Here is a 15,617-nt window from a genome sequence, read left to right on the forward strand (position 1 = left end):
GAACTTGAACATACATGTACATTTGGTCATACATATATGCAGTGAAATGTCATGACGCCTGGAGATTATGCACAGTAAGCTCTTAAAAATACTAAAAATACTAAAATGTGCGTGTTATATACCACAGCCATTGTCATGGCCAATCGGCATGAAAAATTAATGACTTCTCAATTGGCCCATTACCAACTGTCTGACAAAATTTGGTGCAGATTGATGCTTTTTGAGATGCTCAAAGACAAACAGAGAGGTAACCAGTCAATCTCTGGTTGGACCGCTGCGTTTACTACTGACACTCAACACCACCAATATGGACGTATCATTTAGTAGCCACTTACAGTAGTTGCATTGATTGTTATGGGCTGGCCCATACTGCCATCTGGTGGCAATAATAATGTGCACATTATAAAAATGGGTAGCCAGTCAGCCAGTCACTTACAGTCAGTCAGTCCGTAAGCTTCTTTCACTGATGTAAGGCTGAGGGAACATAGGGATGAACCTGCTAACGATGGTACCAGGGTTTTTCCTTTTTCCTTATGAGATGTAAAGCTAATGCTTAGTGATTAGGTCACTTAGAAACTGTGTAATGTGTAAACTCCATCAGTACTAGTAGAGGGTTAGACTTATTTAAAAAAAAAACCAACAAAACACGAGAAATCTAGTATGTGTGCTTAAATATTGTGAGCGTGCATGTGATCGTGCACGTACCTTGAGGACAGTTTTGTTGTCCGAAGTGGGCGTGCGCCCCACCCACAGGGCAAACTTACAGGGGTCGCCCTCGATATGCTCTGTGACGCCCAGCTCCGAGGTCTGGGCGAGAGACAGAGAGAGATTATAAGTGTGTACAAGTGTATATATTACTGTGTATTAGTATATATATCTTTTGTTACCCTGAGTCTGTTCTTGTACAGGTACTTGATCCTCCCTGTAGAGTCTTTGATCTCCTTGCTGAAGATGAGTGATAGCTCAAACAGGAAGAGGTGGCGCTCTCTTCCTTTCCTGATCAGAGATTTGGGCTCCCACACCAACAGCGCTTCCTGCAGGAGGAGTTCACCCTGCGCCTCTAGACCCTCCTCCACTCCTGGAAGTAGTAAACATAGACACAATATATTATATTATTATTATATTATTATATCATCCTACACTGACCAAGGAGGTGTCTGATGTTTGATTTAAATGAAAAACAAATCCTTCCTAGGGTGTACCCACTGCTCCCTCCTGCAATTGGGCAGTGCTCACGTTTGCTAAATTCACTACCTACCATGGACGTATCTTTGCTTCCTATGTAGGAAATATCTTTGTTTCTTACAGTGGGAAATATCCTTGACTCCTACCAAGGAAGTACCTGTGCTTCATACTTGGAAGTACTGTATCCTTGCTTCCTGTTTTGGATGTATCCTTGCTTGCTAGCTAGGAACTATCCTTGCTTCATACTTAGGAAGTGTCCTTGCTATTGATAGACCCTGGATCTCCTTTCTCAATCTACACTCACTTAACACTTTATTAGGAGCACGTGTACACCTACTTATTCATGCAATTATCTGATTAGCCAATTGTGTGGCAGCAGTGCAATGCATAAAATCATTCAGATACGGGTCAGCAGCTTCAGTTAATGTTCACATCAACCATCAGAATGGAGAAAAAATGTGATCTCAGTGTTCTTGACCGTGGCATGATTGTCGGTGGCAGACGGGCTGGTTTGAGCATTTCTGTAACTGCTGATCTCCTGCGATTTGCACACAACAATCTCTAGAGATTACTCCGAATGGTGTGAAAAACAAAAAACATCCAGGGAGAGGATGAGAGAGGTCAATGGAGAATGGCCTGACTGGTTTGAGCTGACAGAAAGGCTATGGTAACTCAGATAATGCATTATAATGCACCATGTCACAAAGTAAAAGTTGTCTCAAACTAGTTTCATGAACATGACAATGAGTTCAACATTCTTCAGTGGCCCTCCCAGTCACCGGATCTAAATCCAATAGAACACCTTTGGAATGTGATAGAACGGGAGATTCACAGCATCAATGTGCAGCTGACAAACCTGCAGGAATTGCGTGAGGCAGTCACATCAACATGGACCAGAATCTCAAAGGAATGTTTCCAACATTTTGTGGAATCCATGCCAAGAAGAATTGAGGTTGTTTTGAGAGCAAAGGAAGGTCCTATCCAGTATTAGTAAAGTGTTCCTAATAAAGTGCCCGTGAATATATACAGTGTGTGTATATATATATATATATATATATATATATATATATAAAATTCATGTTTATGTGTGTGTGTGTGTCTATGTGTGTGTGTGTGTGTGTGTGTGTATGTGTGTGTGCGTGTGTATGCGCGCGTACCCTCCAGCATGCTAACGTGCATCGCATCGTTAGCTCTCTTAGGAACACTCAGCATGACATCCAAACCTTCTTTAATTTCTCCTTTCCCTTCTTCACAGCAGGACAGCAACTCCTACAAGACAAGGAACACACAGAGTACATCATAAAGACACAGTAAATATAGAAAATAAATATTAAATACAAATTAAATATACATAGTACACAGTACATCAACATTAACTATAGTATGGAAAGCATGGTATGCATTGGTAACGTCAGCTCAGATAGCGTTGGTACCTTTAGAAGCAGCTGGTATTTGGTGATTCTCTGAACGGGTTTAATCAGAGCTGAAGAAATGGAGTTCGCTAAACCATGTCTCCTCTGGACCTCCTGCAGACACACACACACACACACACACACACACACACACAAACACGCGCGCACACACACACCCACACACACACACACACACACACACACACACACACACACACACACACACACACACACACATACAGTGAGATAAGGTCACCAGTCTCTATTACATATACACTGTATCACATGTATATTCCAGTATTTCTGTGAATTCTTCCAAATAAAAGATACACAACTCGCAGAGATTTGGGTATTTACAATAAATAATAGATAATAGCAGATTAGATTAAAGTAGATTAAAGTAGAGTGCAGTAAATACAAGCTCATAGTAGATTATAGCAGATTTTAGTGGGTTACAGGAAATAATACATCATAGCAGATTATATAAAAATAATAGATTAATTTCAGAATAAAGTAGATTCAGTAGATTAGGTGAACGCAATTTATAAGAGTAGATTAAGATCTACAAACGTTAAAGGCTCTCAACCAAGACATTTATCACATCATCATCATATTCATATTCATTCAAAATGACATCTTCTTAAAAATCAGAGGTCCAAGTATAAGCGCTACTACAGTTATTACAGGTAAAACACCGGTCTGGATTACACTGATGCTGATACCTGAGTAAAAGCGGAAAGGAGAGGCGATGTTACCTGGAAGAAAGAGGCTCCGTGCTGCTGGATCAGCAGGCTGGAGTCTGGCTTGTTCCTGCAGTAGGTCACATACATTTGGAACTTATCGGCCTGGGCGAGGGACATACAGAGAGAGATAGAGAGAGAGAGTTAGTATTTGTTTTTAATTTGCGCATTAAAGAAATAAATAGTACAGTACAGTACGAACAGTAAATGCCAGACTGTGGACTAATGTGTATTAATGTGTATATTAATGTGTTTACCCAAGTAACAAAACAATGTCCAACATCTTCTGGAAGCTGTTCATAGTTCTCCAACTCCTTCAGGAAAATACTGGAAACCAAAAAGACACCAGCACAGTGTTATATACACGATATAGATTTATACTATGTATATCTAGGTAGAGGGATCGGTGCGGTACAGGAATGAACCTGTTGTGGAATTCGTAGATGTCCTGGATGTTCCCGAAAACCACTTCGTCCTTGTTGCAGAGTCCGGCAGGAATTTCCTCTGATCCGCTGGTCATCTCCCACATGTAGGTCTGGAGAGGCAGCAGATCATGAGGAGATCAGTACAGAACAGCCCTCAGTTTCAGTAGAGGACGGTAGATTAACGCAGATTACCTCTATGCACTCCTGCAGATCCCGAACATAAACTCTCTCTGTTTGTAGCAGCTCTGCCATGATGTACCTGAACACATGAGCACGCACGCACGGACGCACATACGCACGGACGTAGGCACACGCACACACACAAAGACAAAATGTAATTTAATCTACATGAAATTCAAATTCAAATTAATCTCTCCAAGTATATATCTATGGGACTCTCTCTCTCCAAGTGTTTCTCTATTGGACTATCTCCCTCTCCATTGTTTCTGTATGGGACTCACTCTTTCTTACGAGCGCTCCTCCTCTTCTCGTCGCTGACCTCGTGGCTCGGGTCGCTGAGGTTCACTTCCGGGTCCGAGTCCGTCAGACTGTTGGGGATCAGATCCAGATCCAGATCCTTGTTGTCCTAAACACGTCAACACAGGAAAGGTCTCAGCTAGCGAGCTCTCTCTCTCCTTCGCAAGGCTACTTCTTTTCTCTTTTGCACCTGGTTAGCGACATTTTTTGGGGGTGGTAGCTCAGGAGGTAGAGCTGGTCATCTAGTGATCTAAAGGTTGCTGCTTCGATCCCAGGCTCCTCCTGCTAGCATGCTGTAGTGTCCTTGAGCAAGACACTTAACCCCTCATTGCACCTGATGGCTACGTCCGTCAGTGTTTGAACAATTGTAAGTCGCTATGAATAAAAGCGTCTGCTAAATGTAATGTAATGAACCAGCCCAAACATTAAAATATCTGCCATTGAAACAACAACATATAGTTTAAGGGTTTATTTTTTGTTGTTCTTTAGTAGAGCTGCATAGCCTTATCCGACAATGCTCAAGGAAACACCACATATGTCCTTGAAAGGTATAGCCTACAGTACACTTACTATTTGAAGGAGCAGTGGCGTCTCTACATTAGATTGCACTGTTATCCAGTCCTGATTTCAACAATATAATTGAATCAAACATACATCGCAGAACTCAACTTTTGCTTGATGTTGACATAAATTAAGCTTTTAAGACACAAACAGAAATAAATATCCGGTGAAAATATCCATTAATGTATTGATGCTTGACCAGCAACCTCACATAGCAACTGCCAAGCGCATGAGAGCGCACCCTTGGTGCGCTTGCGTGCTGTGGTAGTGCATTAGAAAAGCTCCTGTGCGCACGTCAGACTGGATTTCTATGACGGCTGAGTATCACACACTTGTTGCATGTTATATTTTATTTTAAAAGTTAGAACGTCTCTGTCTACATCTTGTCCTCAAATAATTGCAAGTTCAAAGAGTACTGCCTCACAGTGTCTCTGTTGAAGGAAATTACTCATTGTTGGAAGTTCCCACTGCGATTCAGAGCTATAGGCTGCTCTGATAACAAAGTACATGTTGTGTCTTTTCTTGTGCTGTGCTACCTAACGTTAGCTTTTCAGCATCAATGACCAACTGTCAGATTATGAGATTGGGGTGTCCCGCATCCGCCGTAGTCTTAAGGCTGTGTTGCTTTGCCAACATACTATATATGTTGAGTCTGCATTTGGTGATGGCTTATTCTGGGGTTGAGTGTGTAAAACGTTTGATAATTTATTATTATTTTTTGATCTATATCTTTATCACTATGTGTGCAGCACCCTCCCTGTTCATAGCCTACTGAATGCATGAAGTGATACATGTCCTCTGGTTAATTCCACTTGGGTTAATGAGTAACACTTCTACTCTGTCATTTGTTTATCTGCTATACATAAAGTATGAGCTGCCTGCCTATAGACCGCCTGTTAGTAAACATAGAGTTTATACTGCTTGATTAAATGACTGCGTAAAATAGCTGTTTGTTTAATTTCTTTGAACCTCAAAGTTAAATTAAAATGGTCTTGAACCAAAACTGTAATTAATTAGACTTTATATTGGAACACAAAACAACTGCAACTGTGTCAGATGATTCTGTAATAAAAGGTGATCTGCCTTAATCAGTAAGGTACCCCACCAGAATTTCAGCGCCAAAAACGCCACTGGTGGAGCAATTACTAAGTAGCCATGTTTCCTAAATTCTCAACTGAGCTTCTAAATGTCCTTGCAATTTAGACAGAATCTAAAAACGTAAAGAGCCTAAAATCCTTAGAGGTTTTAGACTAAGGGCCTGTCACATTTGCAGACACACATCGTTGCAGCGCCAACGATCTGTTGAGAAGGATTTTGGCTGGAGTCGGTTCAGTGCACCACAGGGTGGATTTATGTCACCATGGCAACAAAAAGGGATGCTTGGTCTGGTGACATAAGGCTTCCTTGCTCATTTTTCTCAGTTCATGTAACCTCCGAAGAACACGGGAGTCTGATAAGGAATATTGAAGGAAGTAGCATTGCTGAAGGGTCTCAAGTGACCAAATATGGCAGCCTTGTGTGTCAGAAATATATTTTACGCAACGATTGCAATTTCAGATTTTTGCCAGGCATTTTCCTCTAGTGTTGTCCTCTAGTGTAAAATAAACACTGTATGAAAGCAGTCAGTCATCACCAAAATATCCTGACATTATCATAATAAGTTATTCAGTATAAACATCTCAAAATTTGTTTTCGGCATGTCACATTTTACCTGTGAACAGCCCCCGAGCGCAGCGTCCAGCAGGTGGCGGTACTGAGCCATGCGCATGCTGAAGTCGCGGTAGCGTTTGTCCACATTGGAAACACAGCGACGCAGCTCAGCTCTGTGAGAATGACCTTTAGCAAGCATGCTCTCTGCTAGCTGGATGAGGAGGTGGACCTTCTCTTGGATGTGCTGAGAGAGAGAGAGAAAGTGAGAGAGATGGGTTTTTTATTTTTATTTTTTTGTGCATCTGCCAACAAAAAAACAAAAAACTATTAGTGTGCATTAGTGCATATTAGTATGTATCAGTGTCTATGTGCGTGCTCTTACTTTAGCAGAAACACAAAAGTCTCTGTGTTTCGCTAGCAGCTCTTGCGTCTCGCCGACTGTTGCCCCTGGCGACGTGTGCGTGGCCAGGTAGCGGTCACCTGACTGCTGCAGCCAATCCAACGCCTGGAAGGAGTTCCATCACACAGGGCTGATTAATTTCAAGATTCATCACTAGCTAGATAGCGGATACTGAGAACACATATTTTGATAGATATATAGTAGTTACATGTTACATGATAGTTAATTCAGTTAAAAGTTAAGTAAGGGATAATGTGCAGTCAGACAGTCATTATCGCAAAATAGGACAGACAGATACACAGAGACAGTCAATCTGACAGTCAGTCAGACAGACAGACAGACAGACAGACAGACAGGTGTGTACCTGCTGTGTATGTGTGTGGAACAGTAGAAACTGCTGACACTGGTCCAGCCGACGTTTCTTCAGAGTCCAGAAATGAAGAACTCTGTTTTCCCTTTGAAGGAGCTCGCTCAGAATACCTAAAGAAAATCACAAATACAGACAAGAATATACTATATACATAGAAATATTAATTACGTGTAATATAAGTATTACATACACATAAACATGACATTAAACCAGTTCCAGGGCCTGACAGACAGACAGACAGACAGACAGACAGACAGACAGAGGGGTTCACCTTTGACTTGTTGCTCTGGTACCCTGGAGTGGCCGGTGACCTCGGCAACCCCCGTTGCCCCAGAAACCGTGATGCTGTGTCCAGAGATGGTTGCCATGGTGACGCTGTTGCGGTGGATGTACTTGAGGAAAACTTCGGCATTCCTCCTGGCCAGGGTGCAGGCCTGCACACAAACACACACACATTAGTATCGATCTCTCTCTATCCATCTATCTATCCATCCATCCATCCATCTCTGTACCTTGAGGAACGCTTCTTTCTGCTCCATGTGTTTGGAATGGATAGAATAAAGGATGTCTGGCTCACTTCTCTCTCCTCCTCCACACCAGTCCTCCTCTCGTCGATATTCCTGCTCCAAGCTCTCCAGGACGCCGCACACCTGGACACACACATGCACACACGCACACACACACACACACACACACACACACACACACACACACACACACACACACACACACACACACACACACACACACACACACACACACACACACACACACACACACAGAGTGTAAGGAATATGGATGTAGTTCCAGTGTATGGTTCTGCAGGAAGGACAGGTGAGACATTTCCAAACCTCTAACACAGTGGTTCTCAACGTGGGGTCTGGGGACAGTTATTTTATTTCCAAGATATTAGCACTTTTAGAAAATGACTGTTTGCATCCTTGTTTCACAGTTATCTCCCAAACTAGAGTATAGACACTAATCACATCTAACAATAAAAAAGCTCTCAAGAGACTAAATCTGATCAAATGGGGTCCATGGCTGAATGTCAATCAAATTTAAGGTCCTTGATATGAAAATGGTTGACAATCACTACTATAACGGACATAAAACTAACTGGACATTAACCTGGTGTTCGGATGTACTAATAATGGAGCAGGCAGCTTACAGTTACCATTACAGTATTTCACAGATTTTGTTCAAGGTTGTGTCACCTGCTGAGAGGTTCGATAAAACGCTGCTGAGGCGTTGACGAGTTTGAGACGATCCTCGATTCGCAACATGAAAGTCTGCCAGTGCAACGCCACCGTCTGGGCGCAAAGCCTCACTGCATCTGGATCATAGTGCCCTGCTCTGTTAGAGAGGAGAGGAGGAGGAGGGGAGGATAGAGGAGGAGAGGGGAGAGGAGGAAAGGAGGGGAGGTAGGAGGAAGCGGGAGAGGAGGAGAGAGATGAAGAGGGGAGGAGCAGAGAGGAGGGGAGAGAGGAATACGAGAGCAGAGAAGAGGAGGGGAGGAAAGGGGAGAGGGGGAGAGGAGTAGAGAGGAGGAAGGGGGAGAGGAGGGCAGGAGAGGAAAGAAGGGCAGAGGAGAGGAAAGAAAATATGCTACGTATAAAAAATAATTATGGATTACATTACATTAACCGGAAATATAATTCTGAGAGAAGGGGATGAGCTCTGTTACACTAACTACAACTAGTTTAACTCACCCAATTAATTACTGTTATATTACAAGTTCAACAAACCTGACTAGTAGTTCTGCATTATGTTGCGTCACAAGTTGAACTAGTTTTACAAACCTGACTAGTAGTTCTGCATTCTGTTGCGTCAGTAGTTTAACAAGTTTTACAAACCTGACTAGTAGTTCTGCATTCTGTTGCGTCAGTAGTTTAACAAGTTTAACAAACCTGACTAGTAGTTCTGCATTCTGTTGCATCAGTAGTTGAACAAGTTTAACAAACCTGACTAGTAGTTCTGCATTCTGTTGTGTCAGTAGTTTAACAGGTTTAACAAACCTGACTAGTAGTTCTGCATTCTGTTGTGTCAGTAGTTTAACAGGTTTAACAAACCTGACTAGTAGCTCTGCATTCTGTTGTGTCAGTAGTTTAACAGGTTTAACAAACCTGACTAGTAGTTCTGCATTCTGTTGTGTCAGTAGTTTAACAGGTTTAACAAACCTGACTAGTAGTTCTGCATTCTGTTGTGTCAGTAGTTTAACAGGTTTAACAAACCTGACTAGTAGTTCTGCATTCTGTTGTGTCAGTAGTTTAACAGGTTTAACAAACCTGACTAGTAGTTCTGCATTCTGTTGTGTCAGTAGTTTAACAGGTTTAACAAACCTGACTAGTAGTTCTGCATTCTGTTGTGTCAGTAGTTTAACAGGTTTAACAAACCTGACTAGTAGTTCTGCATTCTGTTGTGTCAGTAGTTTAACAGGTTTAACAAACCTGACTAGTAGTTCTGCATTCTGTTGTGTCAGTAGTTTAACAGGTTTAACAAACCTGACTAGTAGTTCTGCATTCTGTTGTGTCAGTAGTTTAACAGGTTTAACAAACCTGACTAGTAGTTCTGCCCGCTGTTGAAGTGCTAGTGCAACCTGGTGGGTTCTTTGTAGAGAGTCTGCGTGAAGCAAAGCCTGGTGACAGAGAACACATTGTACACACCTGCACAGAGTGCTACAATACTATCTACAGTACTACAGTAATACTATCTACACTACTACAATACTATATACAGTTCTTAAGTAATACTATCTACAGTACTAAAATACCATAAACAGTACTACAGTGACTAAATCTACAGTACTACAGTAATACTATCAATAGTACTACAGTAACTATATCTACAGTACTACAGTAATACTATCTACGGTACTACAATACTATCTACAGTACTACAGTAACTACATCTACAGTACTACAGTAATACTATCTACAGTACTACAATACAATCTACAGTACTACAGTAACTATATCTACAGTAATTATTTCTACAGTACTACAGTAATACTATCTACAGTACTGCAATATTATCTACAGTACAACAGCAACTATATCTACAGTAATACTATCTTCAGTACTAAAGTAACTATATCTACAGTAGTACAGTAATACTATCTACAGTACTACAGTGACAATATCTACAGTAATACAATAATACTATCTACAGTACTACATTAACTATACAAAAGGTACAACAATAATACTTCAAGTATCTAAGGAACTACAGTATTACTATATACAGTACTACAGTAACTATATCTACACTACTACAGTAATACTAGGTACAGTACTACAGATAGTTACCTCGATGGCCTGCTGGAGGCGCTCATGTTCCCTCTGTAACTGCTCTGCTTCGGACAAACTACTGGAGTTCAACATACAGGAAGACAGGATGATCTCTCCTTCTTCTATCCAGGATAAGACCTGAGAGAGAGAGCAAGAGAACGAGAGGGAGGGAAGGAGGGGAGAGAGGGAGAGATAAGCGAGAGAGATAGACAAACACTGATTCAAAGACTAGTTTAACTCTGTGTGTGTGTGTGTGTGTGTGTGTGTGTGTGTGTGTGTGTGTGTGTGTGTGTTAGGGCTGCAAAAACGGAATTCGAGTGGAAAAATCACTATTCGATTGCTGAAATTGCCATTCGATTAAGTCTTTTTCATGAATAAATAATTAACAATAAATGTTTTGGCGAACGTTAGCGAATCAATTCACATGTGATGAGCAATAAAGTTCAATATAAGTTCATCCAGTTTGTTGCACAGTGAACACACATTAGAGAGAAATATTCTCGGTCATGGTGTGCCACGTCGGTGGAGACACACACACGTCTCCCTCTTCTCCAGCGTTTCACTGTGTGTACAAGAGAGCGTGCTCCTTTGACCAGAATGTCGAGTAATTCCACAGATGTGGCGATGAAGTCAATCACTGATGGAATGACCTCTAGTACAGAGGTTCTCACACAGGGGACCGCTGACCGTGCAGGGCCGCAGGGCATTTGCCACCGGACCATGAGAACGTGGGCGGGATTTTTTCAGGGGCAATCTGCGATCTGCTCCGCAGTGGAGCAGCCACAGTAAACGGAGTAAATTAAAGACATCTAGAGTTTCTATTTGTTTGTTGAAGGAAAAAAATCACTCTGATCGGAGCAGTGGAACTGTGAGAAAGGCCCCCCTCAGTACTAAAATTGAGCATTAAAAATTTGAACACATGTGAATATTAAAAATAATAAAGCATAAATAATTACAATGGGATTATAGAAGAATAGCTGCAGCCCTAGTTTGTGTATGTGTGTGTGTGTGTGTTACCTGTTTGACCTGTGTCTGCAGGTGTTTGAGCTGCAGGTTCTGCTCCAGATGTGTGTGTGTGTGGTCGGCGATGAGCTGCAGGTCTTTCTGTTTCTCCTGCAGGAGACCAAGAGACTCGTCCACCAGAGATGAGACATCAGCTTCCCCCTCTGCCACAAGGTCCAGACCTGGAATATGATATTATTATTATTAATAATATTATTATTATTATAATTATATTATTATAATACACATTATTAGGGGTCCAGCCTGAATTTTCAGGAAAACTGAAGTTTTCCTGAAAGGAAGGGACCTGAAGTTGCGGAGTGGAGTCACCGAAAGTAGCGGAGTCAAGGCACCGGAAGTAGCAGAGTTGAGGCACCGGAAGTAGCCAAGCGGAGGGACCAGAATCGGTGGAGCAGAATGCTTTGTTATATCATCATCTAATTTGGTACATACAGTGCAGGGTTGACTCTGAAGGGGCTTTCACATAGAACGTGGTACGTGCCGTGCTCTAAACACCAATGGTTTGTATTGGTTGCTCTACGCAGGATATTGTGTATTGGTTGCTCTGCGCAGGATGGTGTGTATTGGTTGCTCTGCGCAGAGTCTGCATCAAACAAAGCGGTTGGTGCAACTGCTATGACTAACCTGAACCTGTGTATTGCTGCCTGTAGCTATATCTATTAGGGGTCCAACCCTGAAGCGCAACAATTTCAGTAGATAGATATGGTTGAGGTTAGCATTTGGAGCAGAAATTGGTGAAAAACTGAAAAACGAATTTTACCGGATGTAGAAGAATGTTGAGGCGATGTTATTAGTTTCAGGACCAGACGCTTTGTGACATCATCATTCAAGTTTATATAAGTTCAAGCTTTGTCTCTTGGAACTCATTCACCTCCAGCCACTTGCGACACATACGTAGACAGACAACTAGTGCCAACACTGCGTTTAAAGGAAACTTGGAAAACTGTACTCATGCTGCGTTTTACAAAACCCCAAAAACTATAATCGGTCACAGAAGGCGTCTTCCCCGGTCAGAGCCTGCCTGCCCCTGCATTTATGAATTTACACCACAGCTCTACATCTCTTTTTTAATTATCAGTCTTAAATATCAAACTTAAAATAATTGTCACACAGTATTTATTTTGATTAAAAGTGTTAAAATGTTAAATTGTGGAGGCTGTTTTTTTCTTGCAAAAAACCTGTGTAGTGTAACTGACCTTCTTGTTTGGATGTAATTTATATATAGCCTTGAGAAGACTGAATTCATGTGACGAAAGTCCTATTTTGATTCAAAGATTTGAGTTTATTTATTTATAGGTTTAAAAAAACATTATTATTGTGAATGCAGTTTTCTGGTGATTTATAATGTGCAAAAAATAATTCTGTTCCTCAAAATGGATGTATAATCGTATAAATAATCGTGTTCACAATATTCAGTAAAATAATTGTGATTATCATTTCAGGCATAATCATGCAACCCTACTTCAGATGAACTTCTGCAGTCACAAGACACCCGACTACCCTGGATCCCGCGTATTGCTGCCTGCAGCAAATAGAGAGCTCCTGACAGAGGGAGGATGCACATGGCAGTTCAATCCCCTACACTCTTCTCACATGGGTGACAGCTGGGAGCGGATGAGTCACGCATTGTATACTGTACGCCATGCTCCTCAAGCATGGGACTGCGAAGCTGACCCACGAGGTCCTTACAACATTAATGGCTGATGTCACAGCGATAGTCAACACCAGGCCTTTGACATTGGTTTCGACCGACCCAGAGCACCCAACCATTCTCACTCCAGCTACTCTGCTTTCCAAGAAGGTTGATGCACCCCAGTTAGCTCCAGGCCAATTCAATGAGAGGGACCTGTTCAATCGCTAATGGCGACAAATCCAGAGTCTAGCGAACACCTTCTGGGAACGGTTGAAATGGGAATACCGCGGTAGTCGTTCCTCGGTGAGAGGAACGACTTGCCCCTTGGACTCGTCACAAGGGTTTTTGCCAGCGACAACGGGAAGCTGAGGAAGATCGAGGTAAAGATAAGCAAGGACGGTGCAGCAAAGCTGTTCCTTAGGCCCATCGCGGAGGTTGTCCTTCTTCTGACAAGAAACTATAAAGCAAGGGACTGTGAAGCATGACTCCCCAAGGTCAATCCTAGTGGTTTGACATCTTACAGATGGCAGGCGGGGAGTGTTCTGCTCCAAGGCGGGGAGTGTTCCGCCCCCCCCCAGTCTGTGCCGTGACATCAAAGCATTGTGATGATAGTATGACATCGGGACACAGGCATATAAGATAGCCAGACAGAAACACACGCAATCAATCTGATCACGCCTCAGACTCGGACTAAAGTCTCTTTCCATCGGTCTCATCATTGCCCTTGAGAAAGCACAATCTGTGAGTCTATTTATGTTATTTGTGTATGCATACAGTGTAGGAGCTATGTCAACGTATGAGCAGATTATTTACATTTGCAATCTGGAATCTGCACATTTCTGTACTGTTCCACTGTTTACACCCTTCTATTAAAGATACCAAAAGTGAGCTCCTGTCTCTGGGTACTTATTGGGAGAGTGTTTAGCTCGCTGCATAGCGACGTACGTCTGGACGTGGAAAGGGAAGAAGACATGGGACCCACTGTGCTCTAAACTCCATTGGTGTGTACTGGTTGCTTTGTGCTGGATCTGCGCCGAGCAAAGTGGTGAGGCGTGTGTAAACAAAAGGTGTGTGCTCTTGCCGACACAATCAAAAATTAAGGAAGCGCTCCAAGCTTGTATCAGGTCGAGACGAGAGACAGCGGGAAGTGATACTGCGTTTCACGGGAACTCGTGTCAAATTCTAATGTCAGTAGGAAATGATGCTGTGAAGCTGTGAAATGTTCACAACAGTTTGAGTAAGTGAACATATTATCTGTGGTAAAAGGGGAGCTTCCGGCTTCTGTTGTGTAGTAATATGCTAGTTACACTTCCTTACATTTTTTGCTGGCTTGTCACATTGGTGCAATTGCTGCGACTAACCTGGACCCTGTGCATTGCTGCCTGCAGCTATATTTATTATTATTGTTATAACAATCAGCTTCCTCATCTGGTACAAGGTCTAGGCCTTGAAATGTTATATGTATATTAAAGGGCTGTCAAACTATTCAAATAATAAATTACAATTAATCGCAATACCATACAATTCATGCAGATTTCTATTTCAAAAGCATGTTTTTGGTGCGGAACCCAGTTTTCCCCCTGCTTGGAGGCGCTACACCAGAACCAATTGCGACAAGACCCGTACACTTACCGGTGGACACTTCGCACGCACGCACGCACGCACTTCGCACGCACGCACGCACACACACACACACACACACACACACACACACACACACACACACACACACACACACACACACACCACCTGCTTTGAACACACAAGCAACACCCTCCTGGTTACATCCCTCTCCTTCCCTCCCTCATTTACTACCATAACTATGACAGGAAGAGGCCACGTGCCAAATTGCTGTTCCAGTTTTCCTGGACTTAATTAACTCTGTTTTTTCGATACATGTTGTCATCTGATGTTTCAGATGACAACATGTTATGTTTATGTTTTTCCATTTACATGCTGTTTGGTTTTATGTCTGACCCATGGTGATTCTCCCCTTCTTGGAGTCGTGATTAGTTGTTTATAGACCAAAACATGGTAAGATAGTTCACCAAAAAGGGGGGTTGGTGGCGGTTCTGTACAGCAAAAAGTTGTGCTCTTGTCATCCTACAGGTTGTTCACAGGAAAGAGTTACTGCAGCAATTCTTGATGATTAAAGAACGAATAAAGGGTGGCATTGCGAGTTGAGAAGTTGAACTCCCATTTGCAGACCAACTCTTTCCTCGATGCAATGGCATACAAATACTCTGTGCTGTATGCCCACCATGCTGACAGCACAGGCTAAAAAAAGAAACAAAAAAAGTAGTAGTAGCAGTGATTTTTACCGGAAGCTTTGACCTCGTTGATGTATTGCTGAAGGTCGTGACCCTGCTGGATCAGCTCATAGATCATGTTGTTGATGGCTAGTCGGCGTTCCATATGCCTGCCAATTAATCAATCAATCAATCAATCAAATAT

The 15,617-nt window shown here is 42.3% G+C and overlaps 1 protein-coding gene across 1 annotated transcript in view; it reads right to left on the reverse strand.

The window, feature by feature from the left end:
- Positions 1-15,617, reverse strand: part of kalrnb (kalirin RhoGEF kinase b) — a gene marked incomplete at its 5' end in the record, with an annotated part of 49,779 nt that overhangs the window by 20,036 nt on the left and 14,126 nt on the right. The window contains 19 exons of the mRNA XM_080023835.1: positions 706-807; positions 888-1,078; positions 2,343-2,454; positions 2,619-2,711; positions 3,353-3,442; positions 3,595-3,664; positions 3,763-3,872; positions 3,955-4,021; positions 4,224-4,348; positions 6,512-6,694; positions 6,833-6,955; positions 7,215-7,330; positions 7,492-7,654; positions 7,733-7,870; positions 8,435-8,573; positions 9,776-9,855; positions 10,526-10,645; positions 11,525-11,691; positions 15,485-15,582. Of these exons, the coding sequence (XP_079879961.1) occupies positions 706-807; positions 888-1,078; positions 2,343-2,454; positions 2,619-2,711; positions 3,353-3,442; positions 3,595-3,664; positions 3,763-3,872; positions 3,955-4,021; positions 4,224-4,348; positions 6,512-6,694; positions 6,833-6,955; positions 7,215-7,330; positions 7,492-7,654; positions 7,733-7,870; positions 8,435-8,573; positions 9,776-9,855; positions 10,526-10,645; positions 11,525-11,691; positions 15,485-15,582 (2,287 nt within the window). The remainder of the gene's footprint in view (positions 1-705; positions 808-887; positions 1,079-2,342; positions 2,455-2,618; positions 2,712-3,352; positions 3,443-3,594; positions 3,665-3,762; positions 3,873-3,954; positions 4,022-4,223; positions 4,349-6,511; positions 6,695-6,832; positions 6,956-7,214; positions 7,331-7,491; positions 7,655-7,732; positions 7,871-8,434; positions 8,574-9,775; positions 9,856-10,525; positions 10,646-11,524; positions 11,692-15,484; positions 15,583-15,617) is intronic.

The sequence above is a fragment of the Zeus faber genome (genome assembly GCF_960531495.2).
Source record: "Zeus faber genome assembly, chromosome: 2".
In the NCBI taxonomy this organism is placed as follows: Eukaryota; Metazoa; Chordata; class Actinopteri; order Zeiformes; family Zeidae; genus Zeus; species Zeus faber.